At 41.7% G+C, this 18,206-nt stretch overlaps 1 protein-coding gene across 2 annotated transcripts in view; it reads right to left on the bottom strand.

Moving 5' to 3' along the window:
* LOC142651666 (N-acetyllactosaminide beta-1,6-N-acetylglucosaminyl-transferase-like) overlaps positions 1–18,206 on the bottom strand; it is a 58,162-nt gene that overhangs the window by 3,528 nt on the left and 36,428 nt on the right. Inside the window, exon 2 of one of the 2 annotated variants that reach the window (XM_075826648.1) lies at positions 11,440–11,529. The exons of the other annotated variant lie outside the window; for it this stretch is intronic. Coding sequence (XP_075682763.1) covers positions 11,440–11,529 — 90 coding nt within the window. The remainder of the gene's footprint in view (positions 1–11,439; positions 11,530–18,206) is intronic. 2 annotated transcript variants of the gene reach the window in all.

Raw genomic sequence — 18,206 nt, forward strand, 5'->3', positions numbered from 1 at the left:
TTCCGAGTTAAAACTTGAATGAGTTAATGCTTTACACTTGGGAATGTAAATACATTTGTAATATACTTAGTTTCAAAATTGGCCCCGTTTCCCGATGCTGCCATGGGGCACATGACTGGTGACGTCACTATCTGCCCGCTGTGTTTATCATCGTATACCTGTTACGTGGTCTAACTATTCAAATTTTCTTCCTGGTATACGAAACGTCACTAGTGACATGCCATGTATGGGCTGTTCTGTTATACAGCCAGTAACGCGCAGTCGTGGTTCCTGCTGTTCTCTTGAGGATTTTTTTTCGCTGAGATATTTAATGTTAAAGTGATCATCTTCATTATCGGCTACCGCCGGTGTTAGCATTGCCCAAAATGTACGGCGCGGGTAAAATCCTAAATGTGTGTGGGCGAGTGTGCGTGTGAGTTTGGGAATGTCACATCAAGGTGACTTTAAATGACGTATTATTACAATCGGCCTCGGCGATACAAAATGGACGTTGTCTACGATTGTAACATGATTTCATGTGTACACATTTCGGTAGTCACTTGTTGTGCTCCACTCGAGACAGATGTATGAGGATTATCCTGTACAGTGAGCAGAACATCTAAGGGTATGTTCACACGGCTTATTTTCTGCCGTTATTCGCGCCGTAAACGGCCGAAAAACGGCTGAAAAATCAGAAGCAGAACGCCTCCAAACGTCTGCCCATTGATTGCAATGGGAAAATGGCGTTCTGTTCCGACAGACCGTTTTTTTTACGCATGTCACTTCTTGAGCCATTTTTTGAGCCGTTTTTCATTGACTCTATTGAAAAACAGCTCAAAAAAGGCACGAAAAACGCGAGTTGCTCAAAAAAACAGCTGAAAATCAGGAGCTGTTTTCCCTTGAAAACAGCTCCGTATTTTCAGACGTTTTTGGTTAAGCGTGTGAACATACCCTTTTTCATCATCACTAGCATGTTTGGGTCTTCCTTGGTGTGTCTGTAACCCCTTAATGACCAGGCCATTTTGCGCGTTAATGACCAAGGATTATTTTTAGTTTTTTCACGGTCGCATTCCAAGAGTCGGAACTTTTTTTTTATTCCGTCGACATAGCCGTATAAGGGCTTGTTTTTTGCGGGACGATTTGTATTTTGTAATTGCACCATTTTTAGATGCTTATAATATATCGATTAACTTTTATTAACTTTATTTTAGGAGAGAATTGAAAATAAGCAGCTATTCCAACATTGATTTTCACGTTGTAAATTTACGCCGTTTACTATGCAGCGTAAATAACATGTTACCTTTATTCTATGGGTCGGCACGATTAAGGGGATACCAAATATGTAAAGGTTTTATATGTTTTTCTACGTTTGCGCAATAAAAACCCTTTTGGAAAAAATTCCAAGAGTCGTAACTTTTTTATTTTTCCGTCAATGTGGCCGTATGTGGGCTTGATTTTTGCGGGCCAATGTGTAGTTTTCATTAGTACTATTTTGGGGTACATAAGACTTATAGAATAACTTTTATTACATTTTTTTATGGGGGGAATGGGAGAAAAGAGAAAATTTTGCCGTTGTTTTTTGCGTTTGTTTTGGACGCCGTTCATCCGATCGCGGGGATACCATATATGTGTATGTGTTATTTGTTTTGACACTTTTACTAAATAAAACCACATTTTATGTTATTTTGACTGAAATTTTCTTTTTCTTTTTTTCACAAACTTTATTTAACTGTTTTACATTTTTTTTTAGTCCCACCAGGGGACTTCACTACGCTGATCGCATATATAATTCTTTGGTATAATTAGTTTACCAAAGCATTATTGCCTAGCAGTGTAAAACTGACAGGCAATCTATTAGGCATGCCTCCGGCATGGCCTAACAGGCATTTGCTGAAGGCAGACCTGGGGGCCTTTGTTAGGCCCCCGGCTGCCATGGAAACCTGACGATTTCTTTGCCGATGGGGTGACAGAGGGAGCTCTCTCCCTCTGTTAAACACATTAGATGTCACTGTCACTATCGACAGCGGCATTTAATGGGTTAAACTGCCGGAATCGGAGCGCGCTTCGATTCCGGCAGTTGCAGCAGGAGCCAGGCTGTGTATAACAGCCGTGCTCCTACCGCTGATCGCATGTGTACACTCGCAGTGCCCACACGATCAGAGGATGGATATATCCGTCCTTTTGCGGGAACTAGCACCTGCACAGGACGGATATATCCGTCCTTCGTCGTAAAGGGGTAATTGAACCGGTTATTTGGAAACGATGAACAGTTCTTTTAACAGTTGACAATGAAATTGGATCACGGATAGGATAAGTGGCATTGAATAAAGCCGCTAGTTCTCGATAAGAACTTATTTTTTCTTCGCCATACCCTCTCATCATCAATAAAGTGATCCTTTCCGTTTTGGTCAAATGCATTTTGTGATAAGACAATAGAAACGTACAAAAATGAAAATTACTCTCCGAATTAGCGCTCTCTGAAATTCACAAGCGACTACTGAAATGTGTACACATGAAATTACAGTTGTAGACAAGGTCAATTTTGTAACGCCAAGGCCGATTGTAATAATACGTAATTTAAAGTCACCTGGATGTGACATTCCCAAGCTCTCACACACACACACACACGCAAACGCACACGCGCCCACACACATTTAGGATTTTACCTGCGCGGTACATTTTGGGTAATGCTAACACCAGTGCTAGCCGATAATGTAGATAATAACGTTAAAGTAAAATATCTCAGCGAAAAAAAATCCGATCTCAAAATCAATTGTGGCATTGTTTTCCTATTCAAAAGAGCTTTCAAATGAGCCCCCACTGGACCCCCCATGCCATTTAAGATTTTGCAGCCCCCGCTTACCCCAGGGTGTTCCGGAACTTTTGGTGGGCACTGTATGATAGACAACATCCACCGACGCAGCTACAATGGGCAGCAAACCATCCTTATATGTCCTAGCAATATTTTGCCGTGGACATGTGACATGCAATGGCTATAAACAGCTTGCTAGGCAAGCAAAACACCGCCAGCTGTGACATCAAAATACAGTAAATTGACAACAATAAAATGCAATCAACAGAAAACGAGCAAAAAACAACCAGGGAGGGATGGTGGGCAATTTTCTGCTGGAACAGCCTGGAAAGAGACCTGAGGTAAGTGTGCTTTAATTTATATAGACTCACAACCCCTTCTCCCCTAGTGTCCTCTCAGTGACCTGTAACAATGAAACTTAAAAAAGGTTGGGGCCAGGAAGAGAGCAGAACAAGTATTCCTGCCCTGACCTGCATTTACCCTACACTGACCTATAGTCCAAGGCACCTATCTTAAAGAGGCTCTGTCACCAGATTATATGTGCCCTATCTCCTACATAATCTGTAATGTCGATAACAACAGTGGTTTTTATTTTGAAAAACTATCATTTTTGAGCAAGTTATGAGCAATTTTAGATTTATGCTAATTAGTTCTGATGCGATGTCTGTTAAGTCTTCCATGGCTCCGATGAAGGACCTGTGGGAGGAAGTCCCATCACAGCGTGATCTCTTGAGATCACGATGTGCGGTGAAACAAGCTGGGCATGAATGAAGAGAAGTGCATGACACTGATTGGTCAGTGTCATACACTTCGCTTTACAACACGCACTTTGTAAAAAGTTAAAAAACACCCAGTTGGTCATTAAGAACTAATTGGCATAAATCTAATATTGTTCATAACTTGCTCAAAAATGATTGTTTTTGAAAATAAAAACCACTGTTATCTACATTGCAGCGCCTATCAGATTAGGTAGGAGATAGGGCACTTAGAATCTGGTGATAGAGCCTCTTTAAGGGCCTGTTCACATCAGCGTTGTCTTTCCGTTCCGCGGTTCCGTCGGGTGAACCCTTCAACGGAAAGTCAAACTGAAACCACAGCTTCCATTTCAGTCGCCATTGATATCAATGGTGATGGAAACATTGCTAATGGTTTCCATTCGTCACCATTCCGGCAGGTTTCCGTTTTAAACCTCAGACGGAACCCCGGAATGAAAAGCCAATGCTGATGTGAACAGGCCCTAAGCAGTATGGTGCCTGCCAAAATAGTGCCACCTAAGCAATAATAGCAGATACGTTTAAAGTATACCTACGTATACTTTAAAAAAACTTTTAACATGTCATATTGATCCCACCGGTTGCTAAAACGAAGCTACAGAAGCACTCAGGAGAACGCTGTGCCGCTTTGTTTTTGCTCGGCTTTCCTCAGGAAAGCCTAGCGGGCTGTGTACGGACCCATAGACTTTCTATTGAGCCCGTACACCGCTCGCTCTTTCTAAGGAAAGCCGGTCAGAGACAAAGCGACACAGTGTTCACATGAGCGCTTAGTTTTAGCGATTGTTGGGGGTCTCAGTGCCCGGACCCCCACTGATCAAAGCTTCTGACATGTCACTATGACATGTCAATTTTTTTTTAAAAGTATAGGTACACTTTAAAAAAACAACAACACATATGTCCTCCTCACTATAATGTCTCCGCAAATGGCCTCTCACATGTCATGTCCTCTTCTGGCACTAATTTTTGTTAGCAAAGATCAGCGTTTGGAATGTGTTTTGTTCGGTGACTCGCCACACAGGTGAACAGACTCATAGCTTTGCAGTATTCTTTCCTGCTCTGCTGCAACTGCAGGAGGTCTACATTTTATTTGTGGGACTCCTGGACAATATAGGAGGATTGGTAAGGATGAGTTTGTTAGCTATGATTTCATATAGGACTGTGAGAAAATGTTAAGGCTAGATTCAGACGGGCATTGCGCATCTCGGACGTGAAAAACCCCTATGGAGGGGTGGGTGAAGTGTGAAAAAATAGGCATGTCCTATTTTCTCACGGACCCTTCACACGGTCCGTTGAAACAACGGCCGTGTGAACGGCCACATTGAATTGTATAGGTCTGTGTGACAGCCGTTGTTTCACTTAGGATTTTTCATTTATTTATTAGTAACTTTATTTTTTACTTTTTCTTTGCAGTGTATTATGCTGTCAGTGTAAAATTGGGCATACACTGATGACAGACCTGGGGGACTTTGTTAGTCCCTCAGCTGCCATGGAAGCCATCAGCACCCCGCGATTGTGTCGCGGTGATGCCCATGTGGTGACAGAGGGAGTCCCCTCCCTTGAAATCACTTAAATGCTGCAGTGGCTATTGACCGTGGCATCTAAGTCCGGGTTCCCACGTAGCGTAAAAGCTGCGGAATTTCCGCAACGGAATTGTGTGCGGAAATTTCACAGCATTTACAGTAGCAGCAAAGTGGATGAGATTTCGAAAATCTCATGCCCACGCTGCGGAAAAAACTGCAGCGTAAACGTTAATAAATTGACCTTCGATGCGGAATTTAATTCCGCAGCATGTCAATTTCTGCGGTGTTTTTTTGTTTTTCTGTTGTGTGGGTTTTCCCCATTGAATTCAATGGGGATGCAAAACCCGCAACAGAAAGCCAAGTGTTCCAACTTTTGCGGCGGATTTGCAGCTATTACCCCACAAAATTTACAACTCCAGGAAAAAAAAACATACTTACCCAGAACACTCCCCTTCCTCCTGCAGTCCGGCCTCCTGCAATGTGGTGCGATTTTTCGGACAGAATCTACTACGGGTTCTAGGTTGGACACGCTGCGTGATTTTTACGCAGCGTATCCAACCCATGGGAACCCGGCCTAAGGGATTAAATGAGTGGGTTCGAAGGTAATTTCCATAGAGCAGGAGCAGCGACACCCATACCATTAATCACCGTCGTGAAAAGACGTATGGGCAGTCATTAAGGGGTTAAAGTGCATATCACATTTCAGATAACATTTGCAGGCAGATCATATTAATGTCATTAAATATCCCATATTCTTCAATAACTTTCTGTGTCCGGTTAAGTTAAATCGGCCATTCCCTCTACTTCTCTTGCTGCATATTGAGTTAAACTGGAGCTAAATAAATCGTGGTCGTTATGCAACTCCAATTTTTTCCTACTTTTGCAAATACTCCAAGCAGAAAAAAAAGAGATGTAAGCCAAGGCTCCACCTAAAGCTGCACTCCGGCAATTTATTCTTTTTTTTTTTTTTTTTTAAATATCTTTGCTAGTATGTTAACTTGGTGTCAACTAATCCTTTTGCATTAGCTATTTCAGTGTAATCACGTGATCTGGCCCGGCTGCCATCTTTCTCTGCTCTTCCCCTGTACCTGCTGTGAAAATGGTTCCCTTAGCACGAGTTCGCAAGCTCACGCGCACATCTGTAGCCTACAATTCCCATGATGACCCTGCCACTGTGAAGCCAATCGCTCGGAGGAGAGGTGGATGGTGTCTGAGTTTGAGAGGAGCTGGGAGGGATTGTGAAGCTGATGATGACATTCTGTAGTTCTCATCCACCAGAGCATGCAGCAGAGATTGACCTCCGGTCTATACAAGGAAGGACGCTCTAAAAAGTTAGTCACAATGCATTCATGTGACAGAAGGAGGACGGATGAACAAAGGTTAAAATGAGAGGAAGAAAATGAGCTGTGAATAATTAATTAGTAATAATAACTCCATTTAGTGCACTGTAATCTATATTAGGAAAAAAATAAATCGCTGGAGGGCTGACTTTTATTTTTCCAGCATGCGCAAAAGCGACAAATAACACAGTTATAAAATAGTAATATTTTGACCACAAGAGCCTTTTTCCACAGTTAGAATTTTTGCAATAGTTGCAAAATCATTTGCAATTTTAAGGAATCTGAGTTTTTGTTTTTTAGGATTTTCTGCCACTGCGTAGCTGCACCTGAATTTGCATAGAGAATCTGCTGTACTTCAAGGAAAGGTAAAGGAGTATGGGAATAATGGAGACAGAGTGAATAAGCAAGCAGCAAGGAGAGCAGGATGAATACTGTCCTTTGACTTATAGGCCATTAAAATACATCCTTGCCCTCGTGCCACTCGGGGCTGTCTTTTGCTATGCTGCAAAGGAGGAAGCAATCATGTGTTCAGGTGGGGTCTTAAATATAATAAAAAGGCTGGAACAAGAGTTCTTTGCCTTACCCTGTCCCCCACCCCCAGGTCTTATGGCCTGTAGTGGCACTTTGTTTTTGATTACTATGTTCCATTTCCGTTATATGGTATTGATCTTGTTTATGTCTATTAGCAGATGTCAGAGCTGGCACCTGGGAGGACCTTGCTGGGAACAGTGCATTGTTCAGCACAGTCACCAAGACTAAGTAACAAACTAAAAAACATGCCCATTGGAGGGCACAACGACATTCCTGGCCCCTCTCTGTGCAGGTAGATTTACTTTAACTGGTTACCAACCGCTGGCTTTGATTTTACGGCCAGTGGTCGGGCTCTCTGAAGCCCGCAATAAAGACTAATTACTACGGCGCTTCAGAGAGTGTGCATGCGCGATTGCGTGCACACAGCCCGGTGCCCCGGCTCTTGCCAACAGCCCTGGGCACTGGGCAGAAGATAAGGTATCAATCTGTGTGCTCCCTGATCATCCTATTGCTGTGAGAACCAATCACAGCGATCACATGCATTTCCATAGAATATATAGTGTGTACACAGCCCTGTGCCCCCACTGTTGCCAATAGCCCTGGGCACTGGGCAGAGTATCAGGGACCAATCTGTTGGTCCCTGATCATGTGATCGCTGTGAGAACCTAAACAGCGATCACATTTGTGTTTATTTTGAAGACTTTTGGCAGCGAATCCCCTGCCTCTTTTCTTCTCGTCACACATTGTTCCAGTACATTATCTATCTATCTCATTATCTATCTATCTATCTATCTATCTATCTATCTATCTATCTATCTATCTATCTATCTATCTATCTATCTATCTATCTATCTATCTATCTACCCTTCTAGTTGACTACACTATTGATTCCGTCAAAATGACCGAACCCCTGAGGTTATATAGCGCTGAGGAGGCATTCGCCATGCTGTGGTCAGAATCTGAGACAGCAGCAGAGATGGCATCAGAGATGGAACCTTTTTTAGGCAGCGACAATGTTAGTGTTACTTTAGGTTCATCTTCATGGGACGTTATTCCTGACTAAGTTGACACTGTAGAGTATGGAAGCATAGGGCCTAGTAGCGCTGTAGCAAAGGACAGCATGGTCCCTTCAGATCAGGCTCTTGTATGGCCACCTGCTCCATCTTTTGGCCCCTAGAATACACACATTTACTGCCACTCCTGTCATAACAGTGGACTATTCAAATATTGCCCAAATGGACTACTTCAGTTTATTTATTACGGACAACCTCCTAATTATAATTGGCCACCAAACAAATTTATATGCCACACACTATATAAGGCAGAAACCTTCATCCACCGATGCCAGAGATCGGACGCCCACCAACTTGCCTGAATTTCTAAAAAAAATTTGGGGCTCTCCCTAAATATGGGTATTGTAAAAAAGCCCTCCATAAGATCTTACTGGTCAACAAGACCAAGCCACCCCAGCGTATTCTGCAGTAATGTCCAGTTCTCGTTACAAAACGGGCGAGATATGGTATTAAGCTTTACAAATTACGCGAAAGCAGATCAGGATATACTACCACCTTCAGAATTTATGAAAGGTGGGACTGATCAATAGAGGTTCCTGGATGCCTCCCTGATCTTTCCACCAGCAGTAAAATACTGTTGGAGATAATGTAGCCTCTGCTTCACCACCCACCTGTACTGCAATAATTTTTATTCAAGTATGCCCCTGTTTAGGCATTTGCATGCTGCGAACACAGGGGCGTGTGGGACCATGTGCAAAAACAGAATTAGTTTTCCGCAGCAATTAGTGGGGAAGCGCATGGTAAAGGGGGACTCCTGTGCTTATGCATCTGAGGAATTGCTGGCGGTCAAGTTCAGGGATCGCAAAGACGTGTATGTGCTAAGCACGATTCATACCGCAGGAACAGAGGCAGTGAGGGAAAGGGGGGCAACATCGGACAAGCACAAACCATTGAGCGTGTCCGAATATAATAAGTGCATGGGGGGGGGGGGTGGATTTAAGCGACCAGGTTTTACAGTCCTATTTATTGAAATGGAAAACAAAAACCTGGTACAAAAAAGTGGCTATTTATCTGTTACAGGTGGCAATCCACAATTCTTTTGTGCTCTACAAAGAAAACAGAGGCAGAGACACATACCTGGATTTCCAGGAGAAAATTATTGAAGGCCTCACATTTGAAGTTCAGGACACCAGAGAATGCCGACAGTCTGAGGATGTCAAACGATTGACAAAGACATTTTATCACTCCCGTTCCCCCAACACCCAACTAGAAGCAACCCCCAGAATAAGTGCCTCATCTGCAGAAAAGACAGGCACCGCAAAACTTCCCAATATTTTTATCCCTCATGTCCCTCACAACCAGGCCTGTGCATTCTGCCATGTTTAAAAAAAAATCCTTATTGTTCTGAATTATTAGATTTCAGATAATTAGTCGAAAATATATTTGCCCTATTTTAAATGTTAATTTTTTTTCTCTTATTTTACTGTACGGGTGAGGAAGGGAATGGGTGGGGGGAGGATGTCATGTTTGCATCGACTGCTGGAAAGCCCCTTCATTTGCATAAACCTGTAATTTCTAATTTTAGGAAATTCCCATTATGCCCCTAGATGAATACTTCCTATTTTTTTTCCCTCAGGGAAAACAATACTGATTGTTGCAGATATCTTAAAATGTGTACCCTTTAACCATCTGCATCCAGATAGTGAAAAATATCCGAATTCTGCATGCATCTGACATGTATACAGATAGCTTTTGAATTGTCATTTTCTTTAGTCATGGAAAGAAAGACGTGAAAAATTTTCCTCAAGCCATTCCTGAACAATTTTTGCAGTGTGGCAGGGCGCATTACCCTGTTGAAGGATTGAACTTAATCTGTAACAATGTTTAGGTAGATGGTATGTGTGAAAGTAACATCCAAATGAATTCAAAAGTAGTGCATCCTGGTGCCATTTCTTTTTTAGGTAAGTGATGCACACGTACTAGGTCGCACACATGATGTAAAAGAAAAAATGATTAATCAGACAAGGCAAACTTATTTTATTGCTCCATGGTCCAGTACTGATACTCACATTCCTGTTGTACACAGTTTCAGCAGGGTCAGCATGGGCACTCTGACTGGTCTGCGGCTACGCAGCCCCAAACTCAGCAAGATATGATGCACTGTGTATACTGACACCTTTCTATCATAGCCAGCATTAACTTTATAAGCAATTTGTTCTACAGTAGCTCTTCTGTGGGATTGGATTAGAGGGGCTAGCCTTCACTACCCACACGCATCAATGAGGCTTGGGCGCCCATGACCCTGTGGCCAGTTTACCGCTTGTCCTTCCTTGGACCAGTTTTATTAGGTATTAACCTCTACATATGAGGAAAACCCCACAAGACCTGCTTTTTTGTAGATGCATTGGCACAGTTGTCTAGCCATTACAATTTGGCCCTGATCAAAGTCGCTCAGATCCTTATGCTTGCCAATTTTCCTGCTTCACTGTACATATATGGACAGTGACGTCAAGGGTTTCCCAAGACAGAAGTCCCCGGCCAGAGATCTTGTGATGCTGTGGCTGGGGACTCCATAGTTGAAAGCCCTGACATCACTGTCCATATATGGACAGTGAAGTCGAGTGCTTCCCCAGGCTCAGCACTTAAAGTAGCTCTGTTCCCGGGGAGTTCTCTTGTGAGTGCCAGGATCAGTTTTTACCGGCTGTGACGAGAATTGATTCCTAAAAAACGGACGTTAAAAGCTGATCCATTGAGCTCCAGGACACATTCTATTTTTTGACGGCCAGCATTCATGGGCCATTGAAAAAAACAGCAGTGTGAATACAGCCATAAAACGACATTGTTCTGAAAACGACCGTGTAACAAACAGCTCTTAAACAAATATGCCATCACACAGCCATTTTCACTGTCGGTTGAATGTAGTCTTAGGTTTGTGGGATCCAATTTCACAGATCCCTCGTAGACAAGAGTCTACTGAGGGATCCGTGAAAACGGGTAAAAATAGGACATGTGCTATTTTTTCAAGGGCCGTTCACACAGTCCGTTTAAAAAATGGCCGTGTGAGTAGCCCCATAAAAGTACATTCATTTTAATGCAGCCGTGAGACGACTGTTAAAAAAAACGGCTGTCACATGGCATATTATCCCGTTCATGGGAATAAGGCCTTAAGGTGGAGATTCACTTTACTGTTAAGATGAGACTGGGTACAGTGCTGATGGATTTTATTAGTTATCATCAGGTCAGTTGATGGCAAGAACTGAATATTAGACATGGTCATGACGGACCTAGCACAGGCTTGTCAGATATTAGACTAGTCAATCAGATATGACTAGCTAAACAGATGACACCTCAGAGTAAATATTGACTATATAAGGTGAAACAACTGTAATATTTTCAGTCAAAAATGGTAATCTATCTCTATCCATTTTAATACGTTAGATATTGCCGGAATAATGATACCAATTATATTACCATGGCAGCCTCCGTGGTCAGACATGTCTCTCCATTTAATTGCTCTGAGGTCACCTTCCCATTGTGCATCTGGCATAGATCCCGGTACATCTACGGTTCAAAACATTACATTAGGTCATAGTTTTTAATAAAGATTTTGAAAAGAACTCACAAGTATAATCAATACTTACAAAAAGTTAATAGTTACAATGTATTATACAGTCTGTGATACATATTAACTAGAGGTTATCAAGCTGAACATAACAGGAAGGGTGAACTTGCAGCAAATGGTGTCCTGAAAATATAAAACTACTCTCCCTATATATGCAACACAATTAAATATTTCAGTCTAGTTCCTAGATTTTTTTTTTCTCTTTTTAGTATAACTTTGGTTTTCTTCGTTGTCTCGGTTGTTTGAAAATCGAATGCTTAAAAGTAACACTATAACACTTTCCATCTATTGGTTCCGACCAAGGACAATATCTGCATAGAGTTTGTTATCTTCTACCCATTTCTATGTGGGTTTCCTTCGGGTACTCTTATTTCCTCCCACACAACATACTGAAAGGTTAACTGCCTTCCTGTGAAATTGGCCCAAGTGTGTATGTAGTATAGAAATATTAGATTATTACCCTCCATTGGGGACAGGGACTGATGTGAGTGATGACCATGTACAGCGCTGTGGAATATGTTGGCACTATATAAGCAACATAAAATAAATGAATAATAATATTATGAGAATCCACTATAAGAAGAATCAATACTAGTAGGCATTTGTTTTCTGACAGCAGAGTATTGCACTCAGGATTATTATTTGGCACTCCGACTATGGGCACTTTGCGTGCCTGAAACACATAAGCTGACTTTTGTACTATTCTGTGGAGGCCCTTTTCAGCGGACTTTTGTACTATGTCATGTTAACCTGTTTGGATTTTAACGTTGTGCCATTAACCCCTTTCAGGATGCAACTATTTTCGGCTCTGAGAATGTAGCGTGTATTTTCATTTTTTTCATCACTGCATCCAGTGGACCATAACGTTTTCATTTTTCCATCGACATAGCCAAATGAGAGCTTATTTTTTTGCGTGATGAAGTATCTTTTTCAATAGCCTCCTTTTGGTGGACAAATACGTTTTTGCTTAACCTTTATTAACTTTTTATTTGAGGGTTGAAAAAAAAACCCCCAGCAATTCCACCATATTTTTTTGCGTTTTAAATTTACACCGTTCACTGTGTGACATTAATAATGTTAACCTGGCTATACAAATTATGCATCAATATATATACACTACCGTTCAGAAGTTTGTGGTCACCCAGACAATTTTGTGTTTTCCATGAAATCTCACACTTATATTTATCAAATGAGTTGCAAAATGACTAGAAAATATAGTCAAGACATTGACAAGGTTAGAAATAATGATTTTTATTTGAAATAATAATTTTCTCCTTCAAACTTTGCTTTCGTCAAAGAATGCTCCATTTGCAGCAATTACAGCATTGCAGACCTTTGGCATTCTAGCTGTTAATTTGCTGAGGTAATCGGGAGAAATTTCACCCCATGCTTCCAGAAGCCCCTCCCACAAGTTGGATTGGCTTGATGGGCACTTCTTGCGTACCATACGGTCAAGATGCTCCCACAACAGCTCTATGGGGTTGAGATCTGGTGACTGTGCTGGCCACTCCATTACAGATAGAATACCAGCTGCCTGCTTCTTCCCTAAATAGTTCTTGCATAATTTGGAGGTGTGCTTTGGGTCATTGTCCTGTTGTAGGATGAAATTGGCTCCAATCAAGCGCTGTCCAAAGGGTATGGCATGGCGTTGCAAAATGGAGTGATAGCCTTCCTTATTCAAAATCCCTTTTACCTTGTACAAATCTCCCACTTTACCAGCACCAAAGCAACCCCAGACCATCACATTACCTCCACCATGCTTGACAGATGGCGTCAGGCACTCTTCCAGCATCTCTTCGGTTGTTGTGCGTCTCACAAATGTTCTTCTGTGTGATCCAAACACCTCAAACTTCGATTTGTCTGTGCATAACACTTTTTTCCAATTTTCCTCTGTCCAATGTCTGTGTGCTTTTGCCCATATTAATCTTTTCTTTTTATTAGCCAGTCTCAGATATGGCTTTTTCTTTGCCACTCTGCCCTGAAGGCCAGCATCTTCACTGTAGACGTTGACACTGGCGTTTTGCAGGTACTATTTAATGAAGCTGCCAGTTGAGGACCTGTGAGGCGTCTATTTCTGAAACTAGAGACTCTAATGTACTTGTCTTGTTGCTTAGTTGTGCAGCGGGGCCTCCCACTTCTCTTTCTACTCTGGTTAGAGCCTGTTTGTGCTGTCCTCTGAAGGGAGTAGTACACACCGTTGTAGGAAATGTTCAGTTTCTTGGCAATTTCTCGCATGGAATAGCCTTCATTTCTAAGTACAAGAATAGACTGTCGAGTTTCACATGAAAGCTCCCCTTTTCTAGCCATTTTGAGAGTTTAATCGAACCCACAAATGTAATGCTCCAGATTCTCAACTAGCTCAAAGGAAGGTCAGTTTTATAGCTCTTCTAAACAGCAAAACTGTTTACAGCGGTGCTAACATAATTGCACAAGGGTTTTCAAGTGTTTTCTAATCATCCATTAGCCTTCTAACACAGTTAGCAAACACAATGTACCATTAGAACACTGGAGTGATGGTTGCTGGAAATGGGCCTCTATACACCTATGTAGATATTGCATTAAAAACCAGACGTTTCAGCTAGAATAGTCATTTAGCACATTAACAATGTATAGAATGTATTTCTGATTAATTTAATGTTATCTTCATTGAAAAAAACTGCTTTTCTTTCAAAAATAAGGACATTTCTAAGTGACCCTGAACTTTTGAACGGTAGTATATATTTTTATATTCCATAACTTTTTATTTCGATGTAACTGTACGTGAGCTTGTTTTTTACAAGATGAGTCATATTTTTTAATTGAACTATTTTGGTTTCGATTTTGTGAAGTTTTGTATAGGATATGGAAAAAAGAAGAAATTTCGCAGTTGGTTTTAGCCTTTTTTTTTTTACGTCGTTCACCATGTGGTTTAATTAATGTGTTCATTTTATGGGATCTTATGATTGCTGCAATACCAGATATGTGGATTTTTTTAACACTTTTTCAAAATAAAACCACGGAAAAAATAAAACCATGGAAAAATATTATGATATAATGCTTTGAAATATAGGTATTTAGCCATGGCAAGCCTAGGAGACTTTGTTAGGCTCCATCTGTCTTGGCAACCCATCAGCGATGGAGTTGCAGAGGGAGCCTTTGAAGCCACTTAGATGCCATGGTCGCCATCTGAGGGGCTAAACGGCCGGGACGGAGTAATCTCTGATCCCGGCTATTGCAGCAGGATGTCGGATGTATAATACAGCCGGCATCCGCTGCGGATGGCGCGGCCACAGCTCCTGTGCCCATGTCATACAGTGTACAGACTAAAGCCCGCTATCTGCTGCGTGTGAACTTACCCTGATACAAATGTTCTTTACTACTAGTTTGCTACATGCTAGAGATAAAATAAGACATTGAAGTGCTTGATTTTCAGGAAGTGAGAAGGATGTTGCAATTTTCTAAAACTGAGAATGGAAAGATGTGTGTTTAGTGGCTATACTTCTCACGATAACTTACTTTTGGATACTAAGGGTTTCTCATTGGTGTCAACTTTATATCATGCATAAAAAAGAGAATTATTTTTTTTCAGATTCATAAGTAAATTACAACACCTATTTCCCCATTCATGTTAGGTCACTTGATATCTACCACACCTTTCATGGACACAATTGATGTAATAAATACGTTCAAGTAAACAAAAAGACACATGTAACAGACATTATTATAAATAGGTCTCTCTCTTCATTCCAGGGTATTAAATAAGGGTTTATTGTTTCTGTTTATGCCATTTGTTGCCTTAACTCAACCCCCTTCTTCATCATTAAGTGTTGTAAAAAAAAAATCTTATATATTTTTAATAAATATCTTCCACTCACTTGCTGAATTACAACACTGCCAGCATTGGATTGACTATATCCTGTTGAGGCCCTTTTACACAGGCTTATGATCAGGGGAATAGAACGGAAGGGCCCAGCGATCAGCCGACAAAGGAGCAAATATTAGATTGTCGGTTACCCTCCGACGAAAGCAAAATAACGTGATGTGAACCAGGCCTTTGTTTAGTCTCTAGCCGGGATTCAGTATGCTCCAGCATAAATGATCAACTATTTCTGTCTTTTTACATTCTATTTTACATCCGCGTTCAAGCCGTTTTTTTCTGTCCGTAATACGGAGCTATTGTTAATAAATGAGGCTATTTACATGGGCGTATAAAATGTGCGCATTTTATAAAAACAGAGTTTATGCATTTTAATTATCCCCCTAGAAGACAGCCCATCAGTAATACGGATCTGTAATACTGATGACATACAGATGCACTGTCATTGAATTACAGACCCGTATTATGGATATTTACAAATATCTCGTCTGAAAGAGGCCTAATGGAGGTCACTACGCGATAAAAGGCTAGGCAAAACTGATATACGTGTTATGCCTAGACTAATGCCCGAAGGGGCTATGCACAGGATTCTTTGGACAAATGTAGCAGCAGAGCAGAAATGCAGTTATTATCTGATACATCAACTTACATTGAATTTCTCTAGTTAGTGGCGGTTCCCTTCTCTCTAATACCAATAAATATTTTTATTTGATTTTAAAACAAGTCCTGACAACAAGAGACACTATAAAAGAGATTTTGTACAGATGCAAGTATAGTGCGATGTGGTACAGCAAGTGCACAAGTTTGAGATTGTGAACATGACCATTGGCCCAAGAAGAAGAAAAAACAGTCTACATTATATTGCAAATATATACATAAAAAAAATATATAGAGGGAATAAGAATCCCGATGGAGTAAGATGCTATAAATCATTGCAACTACTGCAACGTGAATGTGACTGTTGTGTGAAGATGAACATTGATCCTACCATTACGGAAAGGAAAGCCCAAACCAAATGCAGGCAGTCCTGTTACTGCTGTAATATTGCAAGTTGTTGAACCGCTGTTAGATCTCTATTGTCAAAATGACATATACGACTGTAGCCAGGGGCGTAACTAGGAAAGACAGGGCCCCATAGCAAACGTTTGACTGGGGCCCCCCTCCCCTGGGTGTCACACAACCCCCCCCTTGTAGATAGTCCCTTTTTTACAGCCCCCCCTGTAGATAACGCCATACAGCCCCCCTCTGTAGATAGCGCCATACATCCCCCTGTAGAGAACGCCATACAGCCCCCCTGCAGAGAACGCCATACAGCCCCTGCAGAGAACGCCATACAGCCTCCCTGTAGAGAACGCCATACAGCCCCCCTGTAGAGAACGCCATACAGCCCCCCCTGTAGGGAACGCCATACAGCCCCCCCTGTAGAGAATGCCATACAGCCCCCCCTGTAGGGAATGCCATACAGCCCCCCCTGTAGGGAACGCCATACAGCCACCCCCCCTGTAGGGAACGCCATACAGCCACCCCCCCCTGTAGGGAACGCCATACAGCCATCCCCCCTGTAGGGAACGCCATACAGCATCCCCCCTCCCAAAAAAATGCGACCTACAGTGTGTCCTACAAAATACATGTATCCCCTCTCCACAGGATCTCCACAGGATAGGGGATACATGAGTGATCGCTGGCAGCGATAGGGAGAACGGGGGACTGAAAGTCCCCTGAACTTCTCCATGACAAACCTCTGACTTCCGGCAAACCTCTGACTATCCCCTATACATGTCTTTTGCTCTATTTTGAGCCTTCAGGACCAGACACCGTTTAGCCATTTTTAGCACGTGTTAGTTAAATGGCTATAACTTTTTTATTTGATGGGCTAACGACGTGATTTTTGCGACGTGTTTTCCGTAGACAATGCAGGTTTCATTTTTTATCGTTTTTGTACACACCTTTTTTGCTATTTTAGAATTTTTATTCATAAAGTTTGAAAATAATAGTAAAAAAATAAGCTTTTTTACATTTCAGCTATTTTTTTTTGGTAATAACATAGTTTTACCCTAAAATAGACCTTTTATTTGTGATCGTCATTGTCTACCGTAAATTTGTATATATTACATGTCTATATTAGGGTAATTGGGTCAGCGCTAGCGTTACTACAATGATTGGCGGGGGGAACGTTTTTTTTTGGGGTGGGTATTTTATGTGTATTTATTATTTACATTTTTTTTGCACTTTACTTTGTTATATTTTTATTACTATGGTCTGTTCCCCAAAGGTCAAAGAAGACCTTTGGGGAACTTTATATATTTTATTTCTCTCTTTTACACCATGTTTTTTCACTGTAACTGGAGCTGCACAGCAGCCCCAGTTACAGGGGAAATCAGCCCTCTCATAGTGACGATTGTCACTAATAGGACTGTGCTAGGTCTAGTAAGACCCAGCAGCAGTCTGCCACTAACTTGATGGACATTAACTTGATGGACTAACTTGATGGACATGTGTCTTTTTTCAGCCGTACTAACTATGTAACTATGTAACTATGTAACTAACGGCACCCAGCGATCATGTGACCAGTCACATGATCACCGGGAGGAATAGAGACAGCGCCGCTGCTGCTGTCTCTATTCCTGTACACAGTACGCATTCAGCGCTGTGTACAAGTGATCAGAGAAGACAGAAGCAGCGAAAGCTGCTTCTATCCTCTCCTCAGGGTCCCCGGCAGTCACTGAGCCGGAGACCCGACATTCAGCTGCCCGATCGTGC

This window comes from Rhinoderma darwinii, chromosome 5 (assembly GCF_050947455.1).
Source record: "Rhinoderma darwinii isolate aRhiDar2 chromosome 5, aRhiDar2.hap1, whole genome shotgun sequence".
NCBI classification, from domain to species: domain Eukaryota; kingdom Metazoa; phylum Chordata; class Amphibia; order Anura; family Rhinodermatidae; genus Rhinoderma; species Rhinoderma darwinii.